Genomic DNA, 25,254 nt, shown 5'->3' on the forward strand with positions numbered 1-25,254 from the left:
TTCTAAAGCACGGGGCTATTTATATTCATCTTGTCATTAGCCAGTTCAGGTTGTTTTGTGTGCAGATGAGGAGCACACAGATACCCACAGACTTGCATTCAGACCAGGCTCCCTGAACAGCAGCCTAGCACTGCAACTACCAGAACTGCCCTTCCTGGACTGCGCTGATTTGAATGAGTATTTAAAGCCAGCAGAGAGAAGCCCACTCTGGCTGTGAAGGGGCTGGTACAGCACAGGGCAAGGCTGGATGAGCAGGGGCAGGGATGGCCCTGGCAGCCCCAGCAGGGTGGGTCTGGTTAGCCCAGGCACAGAGCAGCCTCGGGTACCGAATACACTGAGCACGGTGTATCCTCAGCTATGGAGACCCAAATTTATTTCTCACTTGATCTCAAGAGAGCTGGAGACTATTTAAAGAATGTTAAACTATGCTATCACAGCTGCTTCTAGTTCATCTTTGTTTCATGGGGGTTTATCCTCCCTAAAAACCAATATGCATATTCAAATGCTGGCACATGGCACTGGCTTTAAGAACAGATGCTCTTTTGGATCTCCAGTGGGTAAGGGATGACACACAAAATATTAAAATTACCTTAAGAGAGGTTCAGGTTACCTGTGAAACAGTTCATACTTCATTTTTTTTGCAAATCTTGGATTTAAGATAAAGTCTTTAAAAATCAAAACATTCCAAAATCTTTGCATTACAAATTCCTTCTATCTGGCAGCATTTGAAACGATTCTTTTTGCTCCTATTTTTATTATTTCCCTGCCTTCACTTTTTAATGAAATGAAGAAATCCTTTAGTGTTTGTGAAAGCCATCAGATCAGTAGCCCTGGAGAACCGAGTCTAATTAAATTGTTTTCAGAGTGTGTGGCTTCCTTTTCCTGTTATACAAACAAAGGCTGGCAACCACCCAAGTTGCACCGAGGGTACCCTAAAAGCCAACATCCACTTCCCACTGAAGCCAAGGGTCTCAATCTCTTGGGCTGTCCATTTTCACTTCTCCAACAATATCAGAGAACGTAATTTCCTGACCAGGAGAAATTATCCCCTTGGTTTGGGAAATGCCCTTCAGCTCCAAGCCACAAAGTGCAGCAGATCCTGCTGCACCACAGGCAAAACCCTTCCTGTTCCTGTAACTTCCACAAGAAAGAACAAAACACAACAATCCTTCCTGTCCATGACTGATTCTTTATAATACTAAGTTTTGGGGTTTTTTTTTAAGATAAGCTGTAACCCAACTGCAAGCTTGTAACAGGGTACGCTGAGGTGACCCTGGCACTACTGTAATACTTCAGGATAAAGAAGAAAACAGAAAAAAAGTCAGAACTTGTGCCTTACACATGTTGTGTTATTTCTGTGATGCTGCACTGAAATCTGCACAAAACAAAAGAACCCAGTCTCCTATTCCCAGTCCCCAGTGGAAGCAGCAGCCTAAAGGAAAAGCTAGAAATGAAGCACTGCTATAAATTGGTTTTTAGTACTCATAATGGCATGTCACTCAAAAGTCCCAAATGGCAGCAGAAATAATGTCCTGAATTTGTATATATAAATTAATATCTTCAGTCTGCACAGAAATACCTTGTTTGCTTACTAGCCTCCTGCCTTATCTATTAGTTTCTGACTGAGATTCTGCAGCATTGCTACAACTGTGCACAATACATCCTAAGTCTACTGTTTAATTTAAATGAGCCTGAGCAGCCCAAGTAAAATGCGCAACACAATGAAGATTTAACTACCAGTGAAATAAGGGATTATTATAGATGCAACCAGAACAAAGAGCCAGGATGTCAATGTATTTATGTATACATTCACAAATACAACAGACAGTGCTATTCGTGCTAAAATACCGATAAATATCTTGGGACTGCATTTATTTTAACAGCATATTTTAACCTCATATATGGCTGACACAGCCAACCTAAAAGGGCCACAGCACCTCATAAGATGAGCTAATGTCTAAGATGAAATAACAAAATACTGGTTTAGCAGAGAAGAAAAAACAGGCTTTTTTGCTTGCTAAAAGACATAGCTTAGAACTGGCCAACCTCACTCACATAGTTAACTCTACTGATTTCAAGAGATTTAGACTGACAAACCTTTAAAGTGGGGCTGATCACATCTGACTGTAAATACTTACAGGGTGGATATCTGCATGTGGATGAGTCAGCTTAAGCTCCTTTTACAGCAGGGACCTGCATGTGGGTTATTAAGCTTCAGCCCCTCTAGTGTTTGTGGAGAGAGGCAGGTGCCTCAAGGGAGAAATAAAAATAAATTATCTAGACTGGGCTGAGTAGAGCCTCTTCCTTTACAGGGAGCCTTGACACAAACTTTCCATCAGGCAAATCCCTCTCCCATTCTCTATAATGGTCACAATAGGGAAAGGAAGTGAAAACCAGAGTGTTGCTCAAGATTTAAGGCAAAACAATTACATGAAGTGCAGAGTCTTTTTTTCATTACGAACACAGGCATCTCTGAGCAGGAAGAAGATAAGCAGAGCTCACACTAGAAGAGTGAAAACCAGAGTGTTGCTCAAGATTTAAGGCAAAACAATTACATAAAGTGCAGAGTCCTTTTTCATTACCAACACAGGCATCTCTGAACAGGAAGAAGAAAAGCAGAGCTCACACTAGAACTATGAATATCTTTATTGAAAGTATGCACTTTGTTCATGCTCCTGCTCTTTGTCATTCTGCAGAAGAAAGACCTGCTGCTGTTTCAGAAGAGTTCCTGTAAAGCACTGATTTAAAATAAGCAATTTAAAATTATCATGCAAGATAGCTACACAAGGGAAGCAAAATATTCAAATGTTGGTGAGGCACAAAGTCACCCAAACTCCCAACCAAATGATATCAGAATTAATTTAAACAGTTAAGTTTAAGAATACACTTCCTTGAAAAATTAAGCTCTTGGTTTTTCTTTTTTCTTTGAAAACAGTAAATGATTTCTGTAAAATTTTTATTACTTTTCCTCATTTTCTATGTTTTCATGCAAAATCAAACCACTTAGGATAGCATTCAGCGGACTTGCACAAGGAATTAGCAAGAGACCCAAGTACATTTAATTGTCACTGGAGTATTATTACAAAAATTTGCTCTAAGACAGTTCTCAGTCTCACAGAAACTTCTGGGAAGAAATGTACAAGACAACAGAGGAACAGGAGACCCTCTGCAACACTGAGACTTCCTTGTCCTCCCTCTTTCTGGACACACCGTAAGATGTAGAAATTGAGATAATTACTCTGTTTAATTGCTGATGATCTTAATTCAACATTTGCCTGCAACAGCAAATCCTCATGAACCTCATGCACAAGTAATAAAGGGGGAAATGTGAAATGCACGTCATGCCCAGACCACTGCTCCAAGCACTGCTCCCCATCTACAAACAACAACCCTGCCACATGCATAGGAGGCAGAAGTTCAATTCAGAAGTCAACTCCAGGCTAAGCGTGCCTTTTAAAATAAATCCTGCCCTTCGACAAGTCAGAGAGAGCAAACTCTTGGCCATGTTTGTGCATTTGGTGTGGGTTTGTTTTTTCCCTCAAGTTGCGATCAACTGAAAAACCTCAGGCAAAATTCTGAAAGTTATCACAGTAAAACTACTGAATCAGTAAATGTACCAGGAAGAAAGCAAGCTTCTAGTATGTTTTTCTCTGTTTTGTTGTACAAATACATTTGTGGCGGGTTTTGTTTCCCCCTTCTTCCTCTCAGCTGCACAAGTAAATAAAGATATAGAAAAGCTGCACTGAAATTCTCTCTCAAAATGGTTATTTCATAAAAATGTTTTTCAAAGTTTACCTTGGACTTTTTTTGCAAGGGAATAAGTGTATTTTTCCCAAGGTGAATAACTAACATTTGCCCTCTCCATCTTAACTGGCACACAGGGATAAGGTGAACTCATCAATTGGACTGCCATAATAAATTTTAATGTTCTGCACACACATTTTCTTACTCCTATATGACTGAGGGGGAAAAAAAAAAAGCCCACAAACAAACAAAAAAAAAGCCTGTAAGAAGAAAACAGTAACATTCATAACAGTCTGGAATATACAGAATAAACCACTTGGACGTTTCTGTACCCGTAAAAACTCAACAGTAACTGCTCCAGCCATCGTTTTCAAAAATTGGTCAAGGAACAGGCTACAGACTGGTCTGGAAAAACAACAGGGTCATGGTGGAATTAATTTCTATCAAAATGCATAGTGAAGCAGATTATCCCAGTGTCACTCATGCTGACTGTGGCTTTACAGATCAAGCCAGTTGGATTGCAGGAGTCATCAGGATTAAGAAAAAAGTCAAGTACTATGCAATTCAGAAAATATAATATTTTGTCTGGAAATTTTCCAGCTCCAAGATAAGGGAAAAAAAATAATTAAGTAACTTTTAGAAGGCAATTGGGAGCTTAATCTAAAGTAGCATATATTCTCAAAATCAGAAAAATCAAACATGCAAATCTTGGATGCTTCTATTCTGAAGAGTCATTATGGGAAAACCTATGTGTGGAAGAGGAAATGGAGGTACAAAATGTGCATTTCCATTAATTAAACTCCTGTCTCAGTAAAGCCTTTTGATTAAAGTTGCTGAGCACCCAAAACTCAGTGAAACTCAGAGGTAGGCAACTTGCCTTGGAATCCTTTTTCTGAGCTGTACAGAAGCACTTCTGGAGGAAACCTGCAGAACAAAGAGCTGGCCTCCAACTTGGTTTGTACCTTAAGGCATGCAATAAAGTCAGCCCAGGAATCAATAGCTCGAAACATTCCATTAGAAGGAGAGTGTTCATGGCACTGAGGCCATTTACACAAGCTGAATGGAATTAAGATATTAACAGAGTAAATGGCAACTCAGCTCTTCTATAGGCTGTGCTGCAGCTCTGAGTAAACACCAGCTTATTCAGGCAAAGGCACAAGGGCCAGGGTTTCAGGGCTTTCAGAGGCAGGGAACAGGTTTTGCTTTTAAACACACATTAGAAACTGGAGATTCTTGGAGAGAGATGTATTAATAATTAAACAGAGCTTCTGGGTTGAAAAACCAATCAATAACATACATTAAGATCAGATATTCCTTTAAAAATTGGCAAATTTGGGGTTTCAGAGGTTTCGTATTCACATACAAGAATTTCTATTTATATCCCTCATATCTGTCATTACTCTATCAAATTAATGCTAAACTTGAGAATTTCTAAACTGTAGTTCCTTACAGTGTTGTGTTTAAAGCTTGTAGTAATTCACAAAATATCCTTAGTCACCTAGCAGAATTGTCTTTATTGTTCTTCTACAGAAAGATTTAAGCGATTACATTGGTTTGAGGGTTGTGGTTTGGTTTTGTTGTTTGAGGGTTTTTTGTAATCCATGTGTAAAGAATTTCATGAAAGTGAAATTTTAAAAGAAAAACAATTGGCTTCTCATCAATAAGCTGCTAGGCAGCTCTTACTAAGACAATGAATTAAAATGGGTTTAACTGTGAAAGTATTGGTTCACCACAGTGGACAGGAATTCTTGTTTTTGTATAGCACTGCTACAGCTCCTAATGGCTTTGTTGCCTCTACAGTAAATTTTCAAACTTCATTTGGGGAAAGTTCTCCTAACAAGGAATAAAATATTTGTTACAGCACTAAATTACATTACAGAAAACCACAGAAAATACATGCTTTACAAAGAAACCATGCTGTAGTCATCAAATAAGATTTTTTTACAAATTTCAGTCATAGTCAAGACAGCCCAGAACTCTACAAAAGCCTGCCAGCTGAAATTTTGCCAAGATAATATAAGGTACAGAGCTGACAGAACCACAACTGATGGACTATCAGAATTTCCCTTGTTAGGTCAAACTGTGCTTTTCTTTTCTTTCTTTTTTTTTTTTTTCTTCCTGAACTGGACATGGTAACCCTGCAAATGTGCCTGCTCTGCCACCCTGAAATACCACACAATTTTAAAAAGGGGGGTTGGAACTACACCTGCACCATAAAAATCTGTTCCCAAAAAGAAACACAGTGCCTTCTTTGCACGTCTTTATTTCTTCTCTACAAATGTAAATTATAAGGTAGTATTTCCTGTGCAGTGCAAAGCAAGAAAAGGAATTGCATCCAAACTAGTGACAGAAACAAACACCACAAGGGCCCCAGTCCCAATGTGTACAAAATTGTCACAAGGTCAGCTGGCATTTTACCAAAGCAGTTAGCATATAAATTGAGCCTTAACAAGAGGAGATAAATATGTCCTCTGACAAAGAAGATTCCCAACAAAAACAGCAAAAGAATTTCCATTATGGAAGAAAAAAAAACACACTTATTAAAAATGTAACAACATTTATCTTCCTGCTGCAAACACTCTTTTAGCCATTCTATTTATTGCAAAGGGTCCCAAACAGTGTTAAGTTTCTGTGCTTTGTTTCAGAAAAACATTCATACACAGGCTGATTATGGTATTTCCCAAAAACTACTTGCCATGTAAATATAATGACTGATTGAATTTGACAAGCCTCCTTCTAGAGCAGTAAACACTGAAGCTTTTGTTTTGTTTAGGGATATTAATGAGCTCAGCAAGTTCAAGGTGTCACCTGTGCCTGAATGGAAGAAAAATCATCCCCACCTTCAGGGAGAACAGCCACCAGTAATATCCAAAGGAGGCAGCACCATTCACTGAAAGAACTACTCTGGATCCCAGCTATTCCAACAGGCAGGTTTCCAGCAGACACTCACCTTTCCTGTAACTGATATCCCTTTAGCAATAATGATCCTGCTCCAATGGCTGTGGAGGCCCAAATGGAAATCTGGGAGAGCTTTCTGCAATTCCCTACAGACGGGCTCAGGGACCTATCTGCACCTTAATACAGAGTGAAGCCAGTGCTCACTACACTGAGAATATCATGTCTTGGAAATCTGCCTTTAGTTTAAGAATAACTAGAAAACACAGTTGTCAGGGAATAGTTCACCAAAATTCTTAACTGCAGCTTGGCCATCAGCAGACCTTACTGACATTCTTACCTCCTGCTTCTCAGTGGCAAAGACCTTTACTGACAATTTGTTTTCAAGTTCAGGCTCCTCCAGAAGGGCAAATGATTATGTAAAAATCAACAGGCTAACTGAAGTGGTGAAGTCAGTGCTCTGAAGGACGCAGAACCATCACCCTCTGCAGTAAAATGCTAATTTCTTATAGGAGGATACCACACATGCTGAGCAAACAGGAAGAATCTTCAGATACTGACAGACATTATCCTCCTCAAACATTGAAAACATTGAAAACTTTATCTGTCCCACTGGGATGGTGTATGTTTTGACATTGCCAAGCTTGAAATAAAAAAGCCCAAGAGGTGTCAAAAGCTCAGCCCTTCCCACTGACAGGCTCCCAAGCTCTGCAAGTGCACACATGCAACCTGGCAAGTTTCCATCTAGTTTTCACTTAGTTTTACATTCTCTGGTCCTTGCAAATGGGACAGCTGGCTCCTGAAATTAAGACTGGAGTGGTGAAGACCCCTCTTCACGTTTCACTGTCCCATTCCCAGAGATGCTGAATTCCAGCAGCCACTCTATTTCCTACTCACAGTCTCTGGAAGCGCACGTGATCCCATCAAGCTGAGCAAATGGACAGCCAGCTCAGATGATCTTCTGCACAATAGCTGGAAATAGCAAAGTACACTTTCTGTCTCATTTACTAATACTGCTGCTAATTTTGCTGTGTCCCAGTTTCTCATCCATCTGCAATCACAATTCAGTTTAGATGATGGAAAAGGAAACACGCTGCAGTACAGACCAGGACCTGGCAGTCATCTTAGTAGAACGAATAGTCCCATTTCTGCTCAGAAATTCTTCCCAAAAGCTTAGGAAAGACATTATTAAATAAATCAGATCACTGAGAACAAGAGCAGATAATGCCACTTTTCCTTTAGACTTAGTTCTGGGGTTAATGCAAGCACTTTTGAAAATTTTACAATGTTCAGGAAATTACTGGGAACAGGTGAGTGTTCTTTTACATGCACATTGTCTGACAGTGAATATTCATAAATGCAGCTTTTCAACTGGCACAAGAGAGTGCCTACAGTGTCACCCTCTATTAGCTGGAGGAGACTTACATGGATATAGTTATTTCCAAGATTTTTAACCTTCGATTATTTGACTGCTAGGTTCCAAAGCTACTAGAAAGGTAGACAGATTACTTTCTTAATAGTTCAGATTCAGAAATAAAAAACAGAAAGCTTATGAGATAACCCAGCAGGCATCTGATTCCTCTTTTTAATGCCAACATTACTGGTAATAATTTTAAGCAATTACATAATGACTAAAATGTATTGTGTGAATTCCTCAGAATTTCTATTAGCTGGTGTTTTACCTCCAGTTCCCTGTGGGAAAATCCTGAGGTATGCCTCAAGTAATTTAACTTTTTTTCTTGGAAAGGGAATACACACTAGAGGAGATTAAGCACTAGAAGCTTCAAAGTAACTTACAGAAAAAAAAATTTCAAAACATATCTAAGAGACCTAGAGAAATGGGACTTATAAGTTTTTCAAAAACATTTTACTGAAATTCTGCTCCTCTGACAGCTGTGCATTTTGTCATCATTTCTAATTTTAAGGTTTTTACTCACACTAATGATTTGCCTGCACTTTTTGTGTCAGGTAAGAGGCAGTGCCTAAAACACGTCACAGCAATCAAGAGCCAATTTAAAATGCATATATCAACAAACAAAGGCATTCAAGAAGTTGCCCACACTGAACAACTGGAAATAACTTGCATGCAGACCCTGGAGCCCTTCTTACAATTCCATATACGGATCCAAGGCTGAGGCAGTCAAAGAATGCCATTCTTGAGAAAGTAGAAAGGAAGCATGTTGGCCAACTGGCTGCTTCCACATTTCTGGAAAACAAGTTATAACAAGAACAGAAGGAGACTAACCTTACCTTCTGTGGCTTTTTAGTAAAGTGGATCAAGTTGCTAGAGAAAAATTAATTTTCATTCCACCTTATGCTATTTTGCACTGTAAGTACTCCCTGAAATTTGGCTGCTTACAGAGTTTAGCAAAGACCTTTTCAACAGTCACTTAGTTCTCAAAAAATCTCTTTCAAAGAGATAGGCAGCATAGGAGCCCCTGCACATTTGTAACAAACATCCCACGGCCCAACTTATCTTTTCCTAACTACTTTTATCTGCAAGTTCCCAAAGTCCACCAACTGAAAACTCCTAACTTATTACAACACAGGTGCTCAAGTTTTAAATAATCAGGGTAATGATGGGAGGGGCAGGAAAAACTCCTAGAAAACACAAGATATTAATTAAGTTAACTAAGAGGAAAAAAAAAAAAGAAAAAAAAGAAAGAAAGAGGAAAACTGGTAAAGGGGAAAAGGTCACCATGCTCTGCACTGGGCCTCAAGCACATTCTGCCATGTGGCATTGCTGCAGTGCTTTAAACTATTTAAATTTTCAACCAAATTCTAATTGCTTGACTGCAACCTCCTTCGTATCTCTAGGCAATCCATTTCAGTTCACACTTTGGGTTTGGAGCTGCAAAGGCAAGCTAAAAAAAACCATTGCTAGACATGAGATGACTTGAAAACACATCCTGCTCAGTGCTGGGAAAAGGAATGTGGCTAAAACATCGTGCTCAGGTCTAAAGTATCAATAACAATAGTTACCTATAGGAAAATTATGTTTCTCCACTTAAGAGGGGTGCAAGACTTCCCCTTAAAATACTGGAACTGAAAGATGGGAAATGTAAATGTGTAAATTCCTTCAGGTTGGGCTTTCTAGTCCCAGTGTTATTCCTGCTGCCTTATGTGACTTCATAAAATTGCATTTTTATTTTTTTAATCTAAAAGACAGAGCTAATCATTCCAATGAATGAAATAAACAGGATTTCTTGAGTTTATTTCAATAGCAGTGAAAAGGGTATCTTGTTTTGAATTGGCCCTTCTAGGTAAATTGCCTGAATAAATCCTTCTTGTTGGATGGTAATTAAGTGAGCACAGGGAATTTTGACAGTTACAGGTGTCAAGAAGTTGGGAGAAAATAACATCTGTTCTCATCAAATAGCAGAAAGGCAAATTCAAAGTCACTCAATAAATGTGTAGCATAACCATTGAACAGAGAGCAAAACAGATGCATTAAAAGTATTTTTTTAAAGTAAAATCACACTTTTTTCTTAGCTGAACGTAGCAAAGCTAAACTGCTACATCCTACGCTGTTGTTTAATCTTTTTTTTTTCCTGTCATCCCTCTCACTGTCACAAGCTGCCATTGTGGCTAAACCCCTCCCATTCTCTGCACCACGTCCCCAGTAAAAACAGCCAGACAGTGCCATGGCACTCACTGACACACCAGAACAGCCTGGCTCCCAGCTCTGCACAAGGCTGAAAAACAGACAGGCAGCACAGAACACGCTGGTTAATATTTGCCATTGCCTGGAATTTGACACAGTATTTATGTCACTCCTATAATAATTACTTTATCTTTTATGCTAGTGAATACTTTGATTCTTCTTTCCCTTGCCCTTTTTCATGCTTCAGACCCAGACCTTACATGGTGGTAAGAACAAAAGCAACTCCACAGATGTGAGGCAAGGGAGAGCCTCCCTCCATGAACCCAGTGTGGCCTGTGGGTAATCCAGGGCAGAATTCTGGGGCAGAGATGGGACAGAGAGAGCAAGTCCCTGCTTCTCACACTGCTCTGACAGATCATTCTGCTCCCTCCCCGCCCCACAGTGCCTCAGATCTGTGAACTACTGCAGCATGGCCACAGCAGCAATTTATGGGAGTCCAGCAGGGATAAGATTTGAGAGCAAGGACTTTGAGTGCCATCACACTGACTGAGAACTCAATCCAGGGGGTCTCTGTTACATTCTTTCTGTGGGAAGAATGCAGTCTTAAAAATAATTTAACATCTATCAATATCTTAAGGTTTTAAAGGTAAAGAAAAAAATCTCATGACAGAACAGTCATTCCCATGACTTCCATGTTCTCACTTTCAAATAAAAGCCTTGTATCTTTTTTTTTAGTAACAGAAAGGGTGTAAACATACAGTGCCTTCAGAGATGATTTTACTACTTAAAATTGATCTTAACCGGACAGTTAGAAATGATAATCCAATTGCTGGAGAAGCAAATACGCAGAATTATCTTCCGCTGAATCTGCGCCAGCACATTGAATAATTCCTTCTGTCTTTTCCTTCTACCCCTAAACAGATAAACAAAATTTTTAGGTAAGTTACATGGCATTCTTGCCTGGCAAAACCTGGCCACAAAAGCCAGGTTAAATGCACAAGGTTTTTGTCTTAACCTGCCAAGAAACATTCCCTGTGGCTGACCCAACACTTCAAACACTCAGAGCTCTTGCTCCTGCAAGCATTCTATTCTGAACTTCAGAACAGCCACTCAGCCAAAAGCTGCTCACACAAGGATCTTTGTAAAAAACAGTGATCAGAAAAATCACTGGTGAGTAGAACTCAGCATAATCCAAAAAAAAATCACTCTCCATGATCACCCCAGTTCTGTATTTATCACTTCACTATTTTAGCAAAACTTGGGGCATGGGGATTACTCTGTAACCTACACTTAACCCATGGAGTTAATGACTGCACTTAGGGTATTTATTTCCCTGCTGACAGGCACACACAGGGTGCTTTGGGCTGAGTGGCTGCTTATCCATCAATCCCTGGAAAAGGGAAACAGGTGGTGAACACAGAGCCACTTAGGATAGTGTTTGTAATTACACTTTTGCATCACATCTCCTCCTACCTCTCTGCTTTTTTGCCATCTCTCTCCCCACAGTGTGAAGACAATACTGGTATTTCACCAGGTATTGCAATCTTTTGCCAGATTATAAGAGAAGCTTTTGTTTTCCTCCTCATCTCAGAACACAAATAGAAACAGTCTTTGGAAACAGTCTTTGAAATATATTTAGACTAAGCTTGTTTTTTTAATGTTAATTTTCAGGAATGTTGCCAGTTCACTTTTAGCAGATGGTTTGCTATTTAACGTCTCTAGGCAGGCAGAAAAGCTTTAATCAATAGAATCAAAAGAAATGTTAAGAAATTACAAGCAATTTTACAAAATCAAAGGCATTTCCTACATATTGTCAAGCAGACAAAAATATATTGACAAGTTGTTACTGCAAGGAGCTGAGGAATGTTTCCCACATTACAACACTGAATTTCCTCCACGTGTTTTCAAATCTCCAGGTTTCCTCATAACAAGGAATTTTATCCTGTCATAAATTTAGAAATTCTCCAAGAGCAGCTTAATTAAGAAAAAAAGAATCCAGGGCTGAGCAATTAAAAACCTACCCTCTAGAGCTGGCAATGCCCACATAAAAAGCTTCACCTCTACTTCCTTCTTTGAACAAGAAATCAGTGCTGTGACTCCCCATTCCCTCTGGGGCCCAGTACTATACCTGCATCTGCAGTCATCCAGGAAAAAAGGCAAAATGGGCAGGGATCAGCCCAGCCACCAGCTATGACTCAGTTACTGCAGACAGCACTGACAGCTGTCTGAGAACCTGATTCCAGCACTCTTCTGGCAATACTTCCATCCTCTGCAGGAACCTACTCCTGCTGCTGCCACGCTCAGGTATTTTGCAAACACACCCCCATGTGCTCTCACCCAGCTCTTGCTTTGGTGCTTGCACCACCATTCACAAACTCTTCCACGTAAGCCCCTGTCAGGCAACGGTGAAGCCCCTTCCTACCTTCCAGACAAGACATATGGACCCTTAGCTCAACCATATTTTTAGGGAGAGATATCATATAGAAAGTATTTTACATATTTAGTATTTTCATATTCATTTGCATGCAAAATTTTGTCTCAGGACTTAAATGAGAGTAACAGAATCAGCACTGTGAAGGTGCTTTAAACAAATTTTATGTCTTTTTATGTAAGAAAGACATAAGCTGTGCTGAAAACTCATGTGTGTTGATAGAATTGCACTTATAGGAAGTATAACAATGAACCAATGAGATTTAAATATTTCTATACCAAAAGCATTCCTGTTACAATGGGAGCAAGTGGGAATGATATGTACCCTAACATAAGTCTTCTGTTGTAATTTTGTTACAGCTTTTTCTGGTCTTGCTGCTTTCAGTGCCTAAATTCACTGGCGATCTTGGCATTGTGTACAAGTTTACACATCCCTCTGGAACTTGTGTTTGGGTTTTTCTGTTGCTGGTTTGTTTGGTTTATGTCTAACAGCTTTACATTCATTTAAAATTTGCACAGCTTTACAGCCACGTGAAAACATAGCTACACAGAAGCCTGAAATACCTCATTCTGTTACATCTAAGTTTAAAGATGTCATAATCCTTTATGGCTGACATCATGGTGTAAAGTCAGAGAGTTCTAACTCCGAAAAAGCAGGATCAAAACAACAGCACACAATTATAATATTGGAGACCAATAGCATCACAATTTTGGTTCCAGGCCCAGTATTTTGCTTATGATAGTCTGGCTGTATGCAAAAAAAAAAAAAATTCTTACTTCATTAAAGGTGATACACATGTTTTATAACAGCCATATAAACCGAAGCAAATAGATTTAAGTCTTCGATTTTTGAAGATTTGGGGTTAATTAACAAGCAAGTATTTGTAGCAATCTACTAGATGTGAAATTGGTTTTGAGAGCAGCAGGCAAGCAAAAGGCTTTCAGAAGAGAATCAAAAATGGTGCATTGCTTCTTTCTACTCCATGGAAACTCAGTACACCACTTTCAATAAAACCAGTGGAGAATCCAGAGTTTCCACTCAATAACTGCAATTTCATATCAACTAAAAAATTATGAAACATTCAGGTATTCTTGTGCAGCCTATTGCTTTTGCTGTACTTTTCTCCTCCTTGACCCTCCCTGCCCTCCAAACTGTTAAATGTGAACACATCTTCTAATCAGAAATTCCACAGAAATTACAGCATACTACTCCCACACCCTTCACTTGAGCAACTTAAAATATTCTTGTTAGCACAAGTAGGAGAGGGAAAGATGATCATTTGATATACAGCTGGTAAAATTACAAATACCTCAGAGAAAGACAAATACACAGAACAAGACACATACACAGAACAAAGTTATTTTTAAAATGGTTCTGTGCCCAGTTCTGCAAGCCCTTTTTATTCTGTGCACAGAGAAATCCCAGAAGATGTTTTCTCCAATCATAATTTCAATGCAATGATAATCCTGTAATGGATGAGTACAGGCTCACGGAGTCTGCAGTGCTTGCAAAGTTTTTCTGACAAGTTTTACTTTTACCTCCAGCATGCCAAATCTTCTTGCAAAGCCTCTGGCAAGTCATGACTTGATACAAAAAGAAAAGCTTCAAAGCAATTGGAATCCACCATGAAAGCAGGGACAGGTAATTCTCTGCATTAGTTGGATGACTCGTGAAAGAGATCTTTAGCTAGATTCAGATTATATATGATCAAGTACAGTCTAAAAATCTGTATTATCTCCCTAAAATGAAGGCTGGAATGATCATTTATCTATGAAGAAAAAAACCCACAGAAACACTATCTTTTTCTTATACTCTTCAGAAAGCTGCTTATAGAAATCCTATTTTCTCAGAGATCACCTGTGACAGCTCTAATAAAAGGAAAATTCAAACATTCACATTTAAAATATGGGGCTTGATTTAGGAGATAGGAAATGTCAAAACCAAAACCACAACAGGATTTCCATACCCCTACTGACATTACTAATAAAAGATCACTGAGCTCCTGAATTTTCAGCATACAAGCAGAGATTTAGGCAGTCGTGTGGTATTTAAAATGGGCTAATTAAAACCTGCATGTTGGGAGAGCTATCTAAGCTCATACTTCAGGGTTGATGTCAGCCTCAAATTTATGTCTCTGGACAACAGATGTGGCTACTGCAGCACACCTCAACATCTGGCTACTGCAGCACTCACACACTCCCTGGCCTCTTCCTGGGGGAAGAAGGGACCTTGTGTCTGATTCTTCTGAGCAACTCCAGCAGTCAAATCTGCCACCAACAGTCTGTAAAAGTGGGGCCACAGCAGCTCTCTCTATCCCCCTCATCTGCCCTGCTCCTGCAGACCTTATCCATAGGGATGAAGGCTCCGAGTCAGGGCTTCCACAACACATTCATATGGCACTGAGCAGAGAACAGATGGGATTCCTGCCAGCTGCCACAGCGTTGTTGTCATAGAAATAATACATTTTTAACAGCTCATGTGTTTAAAACACAACTGAAGCAGCAAATATAACAAGAATCCCTCACAGACTTGAAAAGAGACGTTGGCATTTTAAAGACAGAGAACTTCAAAGTAGCAGCTTGGATCTTCTATCTTCGTATTCTAAAACAGAAATCAGAATATTCTCATTTGTTAATTTTCAAAGCCAAGCAAAGGAGATGCTGCAGAACTGTAATAACAATCAGGGTTTCAGCTCCTGAACATCCCTGCCTTTCCCTCAGAAAACTGAGGATATCATGTTAAAAACAGAACCTTAAGTACAAAACACCAGTTGAGCAGAGAAAAACTGTGTAGAAAACAGAAACAAAATGTTGTTTCACAGAGAATACATTTGCATTGCGCAAACATAGAATAGATTTAGGTATATATAAGAGCACAATGAAGTCAAAGCATTAAGCTTCATGTACCTGAGAATTTCAGTGTCTATGCAGAGTATCTGTCCACACTAATCCAACAGGTTGTTAGTAAGCCGTTTATCAAGTTCCTAAAAGGAAGGAGCCCAAAAGTTTCTAAAGAGGCTGTAGAGCTAGCACTGCAAGGCCAAGGGCAGCACAGAAAGATACTTCTGGAGACAGTTAAATGGTAAATAATATAGCAGATCAATAAAAAGGGATTTGCCTCAGAGGAATGAAGTTAGTTTTCACAATATGAAGTTAGTTGTCACTTTTGCATTAGTCAGAAATTAAATGTCATTAATTTTGTTAATTGTGGGCCAGTAAATCACCTCACTGCTCTGGACTCAGGGACAATCCCAAGACACCGCAGAGCCCAGTCTCCAATGTCCAGGCCGAGTGTGGATGACAACATAATCTTATGGCTGCATGTAATGAGGACAGCCATTAACCAGAGACAGAGGATTCATGTCCCATTGTGTCCCTTTTTGCATTCCATAATGTATTAACAGCTGATAATCAAGTTCCTGGGCTGTTCCAAAGACAGAAAAGGACCCTCAAGAGGCAGCTAAGCCATCTTCAAACTGCCACCGCTGTCTCAAGATTTGAGCCCAATATTTGCTTTTTTAAATCACCATAGATTTTCTTTATACATCATGTCTAACATTCAGATAGATAACAGCAGCACTCCCCACACTTATGTACACTTTTACAGTGTAACATTGATGACAAGACCTTTCTGTTGAAGGCAGCATTAAAGTAAACTGCTTCTGTGTCTTGTCACAGGCAGGAGAGCAATGTTAGGTGGAGACAGGCAAAAACTACCTTATGTGATGCCATAGAGAGCGAGAGTCCAGCACCAAGCTGATCTCACACATTACACACAATTCCCAGCAGCTGGGTGTACGTCTTGCTTTATGTTTCTTTTCAGAGGTATTTACCTCTACTTTGGTCATACAGATAAAATCACTCATTAGTACTGAAGTGGGCATAACAAGCTGGCAGGAAAGACCTCAGCTGGAACCCCTGCACAGCTGCAGGCTGCTCGTGCCAACCTGAGCAACACAGCCCAAAGTGACACCAGAGTGGCACAAATGAAGCACTGAGCGCAGAACCTGAAGCAGAACAGCTTTCTCCATCCCTGCTCAGCCCATACATCCTCTGCTCAAACACTGCACTAAAAACCCCCTCCTTCCACAAAGGCCGTGCCACCATGCAGAGATAACAAATGTCAACAAAAATGATCTTTTTCAAAGAAAAAGGCAAACTTTTCTAGCTAAGCAGTGATGGAATTTTTGGAGGGCATGGAAGTCACAGCTCTGCTCCTGATTAATTTTTTAACCTTCTGTTGAAGACTTCATTCATGTGAACTACAGAAATTGTCATGATTGAAGGAAACAGATTCCAGGTCAATTCCCTTCCCAACTACAAAGCTATCATAAACTCTTACTCTGTGGCCAAAACTTTCCCAGTTTATGTCAAAAGAAACAATCTCAAATCTGCCATGCCATTCCCATTGTATAAACCTGAAGAAACAGAGCAATCTAGAAGACAATCAGGAAAATGGAAAATAAATTTTAAAAAATAAACCTTATTCTGAAGAAAACAATCATTCAATATCCAGCAATGAAATCCAGTTACTTTAATAAGGCCAAACTCCTCAGTTTTGCCTACTGCATCGAGTGACATAAATCCTCAGTGGAAGGACTGGCAAAAATATAATTAGAAGGGAGCTAAAGATATTCAAAGCACAAAAAAGTTAATTTTAATAATAGTAATAATTATCTAGGTGTAGTCAACAGAATCAACAACATTAAGTCTTCAATAGCTTGTTCTTGAAATACCTACATCTCCAGTGTTGCTTGAAAATTTACAGCAAATTAAGTCTTCCAGTTGAAATAACTATATTAAGGTTTCTTTAGTGTGCTCATCCCTAAACATGGAAGAACATGAAAGTTAAATCCCAATTAATCTGCACTGACATGCAGCCATCTAGAATGACTTGAGAAGTCACAGTCTAAAGAGGAAAAATAATGGGATTAATCCTGTCTCACTTGCATATGCAAGCAGTTGCTTCCATTGCAATTAACTGCATTGGGACAGCAGATCTCTGTGCCTGTAGAGAGACAGGGAATACAGAGCCCTCTGCAGTGGAGCAAGAGCTGAGTGTTCCCAGGGTTGCTGCCTGGTGCTCATTTGTTTCTTAGTAGAATAAATATGCTGCAACGAGTGATAAACATGCCTAATTGCTTTTGAGCTTGAGGGAAATAAACTGAGGGGATTTAGTCATTAATTATTCCCAAAAGGGAAGTACCTCAGGAGTAACAGACATGGTGGAGTGGCCATTTGAATCCTAGTGAACTGACTTTATGGAACCCAGCTAGAGTTAGTTAGCCAGGCTGCAAAAGACAGAGGACATCCTTCTTTGCGTTTGAGGTCAAGAAATAAAGGGTAGATAAGAAACACGACCTTTACTTACTCAAATTTTTCCCAGGCTAAAATTAAGAATATGGGTTGACCTAGTTCCCAAGCTCAAAATATTCCGTTTCTGAGAGCAAATCATTTCACCCTCACACCTGACACGGGGACTGAGCAAATCACACTCTGGAGACCTCTCCCTCGCCCAGCTGACCACAGACGGTGATCAGATATCCAACTGTGGGATAGCTAATATTAGCTCAAGAAAATCCACACAGCAAATCATTCTAAGCAGCAGAATGAAAGATAATGTAAACAGCTCTTGTCTTACAAATTTTCCCAAGTCCACACAGTGCCTGATATTCCACTGATAACAGATGCAGCAGCTTGCAAGGATGGAGGACCAAAGTCCTACTAGGACACAGATGTCTCAGTAACCATCCATTAACCTTAACTAAAAAATTCAGCTAGTCCAGAAATGAACTGTAACTGTTAAGTAAATCTGTTTAGGTCCAAGGGATTGGGAGGAAGAATGGGTGAGGGCAAGGAAGCAAGTTCATGTCATAGACTTCACAGTCTATAATCTTTCAAGATAATGTCGCAACAAAAACATCAGCTAATTTAAACTAGGAAGGCTGAAAAATACTAAAATGACATTGAGTAATAAGACAGGCAGGATGATGTGCAGTGGTGTTTTGAGTGATATGGTTTTAATAATAGTTTAGTTTTTCCAAGGAAAATTAAACTATGAACTATGATGGCCTAAAGTGAGGCTGCAGAAAACAACACATTTCTCCCTTCTGGCTTATGTTTTTCACTTTGTCACTGATACAAACTAAGTATCAGATTAAGAGCAGCCTGCCCACTCCCCTGATCTTCCAGCTGCACATACGACTTCGGGCGAGTTTTTGGTGTCAGAGCCAATGCATGATGCATTATTAAGATGAAGGATATGTTGTGATCTGTCTGAAGCACTCTCATATTGATTTTAATAACCTGAGAGTGTCTGGAGTTCCTTTAACCACTTTGGTGTTTGTGAACTCACAGAACACAGTTTTTCTACCCCATTTAACACTTGTTAACCTCAGCCTTCTAAAGTATACTTTCTGGGAATAAAGCTTAGTGCTACTACACAGTCCGTGTGCCACACACCTCTGTCAGGCATGAAGAGGGCTGCATTTTGCACCAAGCTACCCATCTGGTCCTTTACTCAGCTTCTTTCAAACACGTAAACACATACACACAATTAATCTCGACAAGGACACCATCCTGTTTGCAACCTCCAAAGGAGGTGGGAACTCAAAGTTTCCCTCAGTGGGCCGCCTGCTAGCATGGAGCATATGCCTCCTACTGAAGATCTGGGCTGGGGTGGGGGGGGAGAATCTCCTTGGTACTGGTTGTGGAGCATTCAGATGTAATTAACAACACAATCCCACAACACACCGCCACAGAAAATCCTGCAGGTCTCACTATCACTGCAAAAAGGTGAAGTCACTTGACCAAAACCATCTTGTGAGCCGTGTCTGGCCACAAGCCAGGAACTCAGGATTCCCAGGTTTCAGTGAGATCAAGTTTCAGCATCGAGCTTTAGCTCCACAAGTTTCTTCTTTCTGTGGCCTGGGATTTCCCTGTCCATACTGTTCTTTCCAAACACAAGGCATACCAGCTTGGTTTCCTTCTGAACCTCTCTTATCTGGAAATCTCTTTTCAATCTGATACTTTTCATGACATGAAAATGTCTTTTTAAAATACATACTTTAAAAAGGGTTTTATATGAAGGCATATCTTATTTCTTCTCGTTTCCAGGACACTTGATAAAGTATTACAAGATTGCAATTTATATGCTAAAGGAATTCCCAGATGGCATCTAATCAAACAATCAGAAAGCAAATTAAAATTAAATATTAGCGTAACCCCGTGTGTAAAATGCAGCTAAAACTCTCTGGCATTTGCAGGATATCCTATGGAATGTAATTCTATTACCTGTGCTAACTTCATTCCTGCTCAGAATTGCAGAACATCTGAGCTATTGAGACCTCTGTCCAACACAAAAAAGTGGTCCAAGGAAAAGTTTAATAGCAAACTACTGATAACCCTTATAACCATGTCTAGAACCATTACAGTAGCTGGTTTACTCAATTTCTGGCAACAACTCTCAAACATATAATTTCTTAAAGCTGGCCTTCAAGTTCAACTCAAACCCAGTGAAGCTTGGGATATTTCTTTCAATAACTTCAGTGAGTTTTGCACCATCACCTAGAATTCACAGTATCTCACAGTTCTAAACAAAATCTGATTAAAGTAACACCCTATTCTGCAGTATCTGCCACAGGAATTCCTGTGAGAACCCCAGTTATAACTATTTGGCAAATAAAATTACAGAAAATCCACTTTAAGTTAAGGATCTGTGATTTTTATTTTATGCATTTATCTTAAAGACTAAGTACTTTCAAAAAGCCATGAGAAGCTTGTAAGGCTTTTATTTTAATGCCCTAATATTTTAGTACTTACCACCAAACTGTTCACTTAGTTAATTTTGAAAGACCCTCTTCAACTTCAAAAGAAGCACTATTTGAGGAAAAAAACATCTGGTGTGGATTATGGATAGTCACCAAAAAAAAAAGGTTATGCTCTAATCCATGCTATACTCTCCCCTGATTTAAGTGAACCTTTCTCTACTACTCTAAGAACTAGTGACCAAAGGAAAGACCCTCTTCAACTTCAAAAGAAGCATTATTTGAGGAAAAAAACATCTGGTGTGGACTATGGATAGTCACCAAAAAAAAGGGTTATGCTCTAATCCATGGTTAGCATCAATATGGTTAGTTTCCTTGAAAACAGTTTGTTCGTTTCCTTGAAAATAAACAAGGCTATTTGAGTTTCACACCAACAAGCCTGAAGGAGTTATGCTCCAGCCTCATAAGGGAAGTAGATTAACTTTGTGTATCTCACTCTTAGCCAGAGCCTTTTGGAAAATCCCTGCCTTCATATATGCTTCCACAGTGCACTCCACTGGCACACAGACAAGAATACATTTGCTTTTAAAAATCCATTTCAGGAATCAAGAACAACTTAAGGACTGTATGATAGAACTTAAAACTTGAAGAAGCTGCTATAACCCATTCTCCAGAGAAGAAAGGGGCAAAAAATACAAAAAGCAGCATTTTACTCCTTTGAGCAAGATGACAAGACTACCTGAGAAATGAGTGCATATACTCATTACAAAATGAATGATGATACACCATATTTAGAAAGATATTAACACAAGTCAGAGCAAAGTTGCTGGGCTTCAATAGCACTACAAAGTTATGTATATTGACAAGCAAGGAAGCTTGTCAGTACGGGGCTACCTAGGTAGGGCTACATATGGGGCTACCTAACCTGCTCGCTCCATTTGCTTCATATTCCCAGAAGACCAGTTGGTCAAGCTGCTTGGAAGTGAGCAAGATTTTTTTTGCACTGGTGATAGGTATCCTTTATCACATGGTCTACTCTTCTTCTTCAGGTTTAGGAGAGACTAGAACTGGGGTTTGAGTATTTGGTGGAGGTTATGCAGAAGTAGAGAAAGATGGTTCCTCTAGATTTTGTACAGGTTCTCACCTACCCCCAAGCCTCCTTACCATCCACTTCACTTGGCAGGCTGAGAGAGTGATGGTATGATGCCATGGAGATGATAAAAGTGTAAAGGAAGACACTAAAGATCCCTCAGTAAAGCATAAGTCATGAAAAATCCCAAACTCACAGGAAATTATCATATTCTCTCCCAGTGCCTCCCCACTTCAACCCTTCTCCCAGGGCACCCATTAAAAGGCGATCAAATTAAAAGGCATTACATAAAGAGAGATCTCCCCAGTTACAATCCCAAGAGACTCCCGGCACTACAGCGGCACTAAGGGAAAACCTTCATCATCCCAAAGAACACAGAGACTCAGCACGGATTAGCAGAGTCAGGCTTAAAGGCGGAGGAGAACAAGAATTCCACTAGCAGCAAACAATTTTTGAAAAAATAACAAATAGGAATTAAAAAAAAAAAAAGAAGAAGAAAAAAAGCAGCAAGATGGGAAGCAGGTCCGAGCCCTCCCCGCGGACTCGGGGAATGCAAGGCAGGGAGCTGAGGCTCGCTGCAGCCCCAGGCCGAGCCCCGCGGGCGGGGGCGGCTCCCGCAGGCCCCCGGCCGGGCTCCGGGAGGGCTCCTCCGGCGATGCCGCACGCTCCGCGCAGCCCCGGCTCTTCCGGGCTGCCGTGGCTCCGCCGATCGCGACAGACGCGACAGACACGACAGACACACACACAGCACACACACTGCGGGAGGGGATGGAGCTGCACACGGCGGGCGGAGAGGGGAGAGGAGGGCGAGCAAGCGGGGCTGGGGTGGTACCTTGGATGTGCTGCTTGATGACATTTTCCAAATGGTCCAGCCTTTCTATAATCCTTAAAGTGTCCCCTTTGTCTTCCTCTAACTTTTTTTCTGAGATCGGCTCCTGCACTTTCACATAAACACTGGCAATGTAGTTGGTGACCCAGCCCACGTACAGCAGGCAGACGATGTTAGTCATTCCACTCAAAATCACGCAAGTGGACACTAAAGTTTTGGTTTTCCTGGTGCACACCATCCTGAGATCCCTCCATATAGCTCCACAAATCCTGTGATCCAGAAAACAAAAATAAGCTGCGATGAATACAAATCCTTTTCTCCCCCTTTCCCCGAAACGGAGACCACTCGGAAGTCAGTAAATTTCCATGCAAAAAGTTCTCTAATCCACAGAATAAAAAATACTTGTCGCCTACCTAGAAGGAGAAGTGGGGGCGGGGAGGGCTGAGAATTAGAATCCTGGCTGTGAGCACATGAAAATCGCTGAAAGTTTGCGATGGCAGTGCCGACAGCAGACAGCGAGGCGTGCCAGCCGCCCGCTGCCCTCAGGCACCGCCCCCCGCCCCGGGCATCACGGACGCGGGCAGCCCAGCGCCCGAGCCTGGCAAACTTTGTTCCCCCCGACGCCGCTTCCCATCGCGACCGGCCTCGGCGGAGCCCCGGCGCTGGGAGCAGGCTGCCGGGGAGCGGGGCTCGCCCGGGACTGACAGCGCCCGGCTCCAATGGCAGCGGCGCGGCGCGGGGGCGCGGGGCGGGGACGCGGCGGGACCCACCTGCTCCTCGCTCCGCACCCAGCGGCGCCGGGGCCGGCCGGGCGCCTCCCTCCCTGCCCGCCTCCCTCCCTGCCGTGCCCGGGGCTGGCTGCGAAGGATTTCCAGCCTGGAAAAACAGAGGCGGCAGCCGCCGGTGCCGTGCGCTGCGCGGCGGGGCTGCGAGAGCAGCGGTGCCGCCGCTCGCACCCAGAGGCGTCCATTTGCCCGAGGGGTGAAACCGGAGACGTGCCTTGGGCTCAGCGGAGCTCCGGGCTCCCAGCGACCACCCACCACTGCGTTGTGTTCGGCTTTGAGCCTCTTGGCGTGCCCGCTCCCCGCTGAGGTTGGGCTGGGAATACCGAATGGTTGCTCGCATCCGCAGCGGCGAGCCCCGTATCCAGCCGTTCATCGCCTCCCCCACCTCCATAGGGATACGCTCCATCCGAGAACATCCAGAATTAGTTCAGTATCAGGGCCAGGAGCAGTAACTCACAATTTAGTTCAGCATACCCGCGCTGCTTTCCTCTCTTCAGCTCACATTTTACATTATTTTTGAAAACACATTAAAAAGGCAAATTCCTCTCAATATGAAATCTCACGGATTTGAGAGAAGGCACATGATGAATCTTTTCCATTCCTATTAAATAGGGACTTTTGTACTGTATGAGATCATTTTCTTTTGATAGTTTCAAGACAGAAATGTAACCAGCATATCCAGTATTAGAAACAGTGAGGCATGTGTTAATTAACATTCTAAAATTATTTTAAATACTTATCCAATGAAAGCAAGAGTATCAAATGTTGTGGATTGACTGCACTCTGTAGTCATGCTCCAGAACTGGTTTGCCCTGGTGCTTACTGCTCTGAAGCATAAACATGTGAGTGTTCAAACCCTCCAACATCTCCAATGTACATAGCAACATCTTAAGAGAAGCAGAAGCAGATGATTTGTCCTAGATCTTCGGGTTGTTATTTTTTAATTAATTGCAAGCAAGACCCAGTGTTGAAGAGAGAAGGCAGGCAACTGTCCTGCCAAAAGGCAGAATGAATTCTTCCTTTCCATCAGTTGGTACTCCATAGAAACAGTAAAAATGAAAAGTACACAGACACATACAAACCAACACCAACAGAAGCTGCAGTCGACTCTGCCAAAAAAGCTGAAAAAACAAACTGCCCGCTCAGTCTTCTGAGCCCTTCTGGAAACTAACTGAAATTTTGGCCAGTTTAAAAGTACTTCCCCTGTGGTAATACTAGAAGAGATGAGCCCAAGAGAACTCCCTTAGAAATTAGAATATATAGCACAAGGTATTTGAATGAGAAAACAATATTTACATTTTAAGAAAAAATATTTTCAGTAATACAGGGAAGTTTACTGGACAGAGCCGTCAATGAACAAGTTCAAGCTTTGTAAAAGACAAAACACTGACAGAATATATTAGAACAGTTCCACCCTGTAAGTCAGTTAATTCACCTGGTCTGCAATAAATGTTTGTCTACACCATCATTTATTTTCCTATTTCCTATCTTTGTGTAACACTTCAGTGTTACAGCTTTGCTTCTAGTAGCAACTGAGTGCTATGGCTGAAGCCTTTAATAATAGTGTTACCTAGACTTCCTTTAATCTTTGTAAACCCTGCCTGCAGTCACAAACTACAAATTCTTCAGCAATTTAGGCAGAATCCAGGACTTAGCCTGGGACTTCTCAGTTTAAAGCACAATTTATCAGAAATCAGTCCAGGTAAGGGATGAGTAACAAGCATTAATAAGTCATAATTACGATGGAAATGTATAAAAAACTTATCACTAACTGCTTTTATAAACAAATATGAACTGTACTTGTTACTAATGACTGTAAGCACATCCATAAGTGATACAAGCATTTGGAAAAAGATGGATAATGTGTCTCACAGCCTTAATAGGTCGCTTATAACAGCAGATAATTGATTAACCTACAGTAACTATTAATAGATCATTAGCCTTTTGTTCCCATCAGCTCTCTGATCATGTTTAAAATATGTTTTCATTTATAACCACATTCTCCTACTGCCAAAGCTGCACTCCTGTCTCTTAACTTAAGCCTTGATTTTGCTGAAGCTACTCTTAGAACTGACTTCATAGCAAGACCTCCAGATGCTTTGATACAAAAA

The 25,254-nt window shown here is 40.9% G+C and overlaps 1 protein-coding gene and 1 long non-coding RNA gene across 3 annotated transcripts in view; both read right to left on the reverse strand.

Annotated features, from left to right (window-relative positions):
* LOC120509858 overlaps window positions 1–9,113 on the reverse strand; it is a 28,151-nt gene extending 19,038 nt beyond the window's left edge. The window contains exon 1 of the long non-coding RNA XR_005629353.1: window positions 8,890–9,113. This is a non-coding gene — a long non-coding RNA (uncharacterized LOC120509858). The remainder of the gene's footprint in view (window positions 1–8,889) is intronic.
* The window catches only part of GALNT18 (polypeptide N-acetylgalactosaminyltransferase 18), a 211,073-nt gene extending 188,061 nt beyond the window's left edge, over window positions 1–23,012 (reverse strand). Inside the window, exons 1-2 of one of the 2 annotated variants that reach the window (XM_039725019.1) lie at window positions 22,772–23,012; window positions 22,362–22,627 (exon numbers count right to left, since the gene is read on the reverse strand). In XM_039725019.1, the coding sequence (XP_039580953.1) occupies window positions 22,362–22,596 (235 nt within the window). In that variant the 5' untranslated portion in view covers window positions 22,597–22,627; window positions 22,772–23,012. The remainder of the gene's footprint in view (window positions 1–22,361; window positions 22,628–22,771) is intronic. The other variant, XM_039725018.1, reaches the window with a different exon arrangement.
* Between the last annotated feature and the right edge of the window lie 2,242 nt (window positions 23,013–25,254).

Source organism: Passer montanus, unplaced genomic scaffold (assembly GCF_014805655.1).
Source record: "Passer montanus isolate IOZ18808 unplaced genomic scaffold, ASM1480565v1 scaffold54, whole genome shotgun sequence".
NCBI classification, from domain to species: Eukaryota; Metazoa; Chordata; class Aves; order Passeriformes; family Passeridae; genus Passer; species Passer montanus.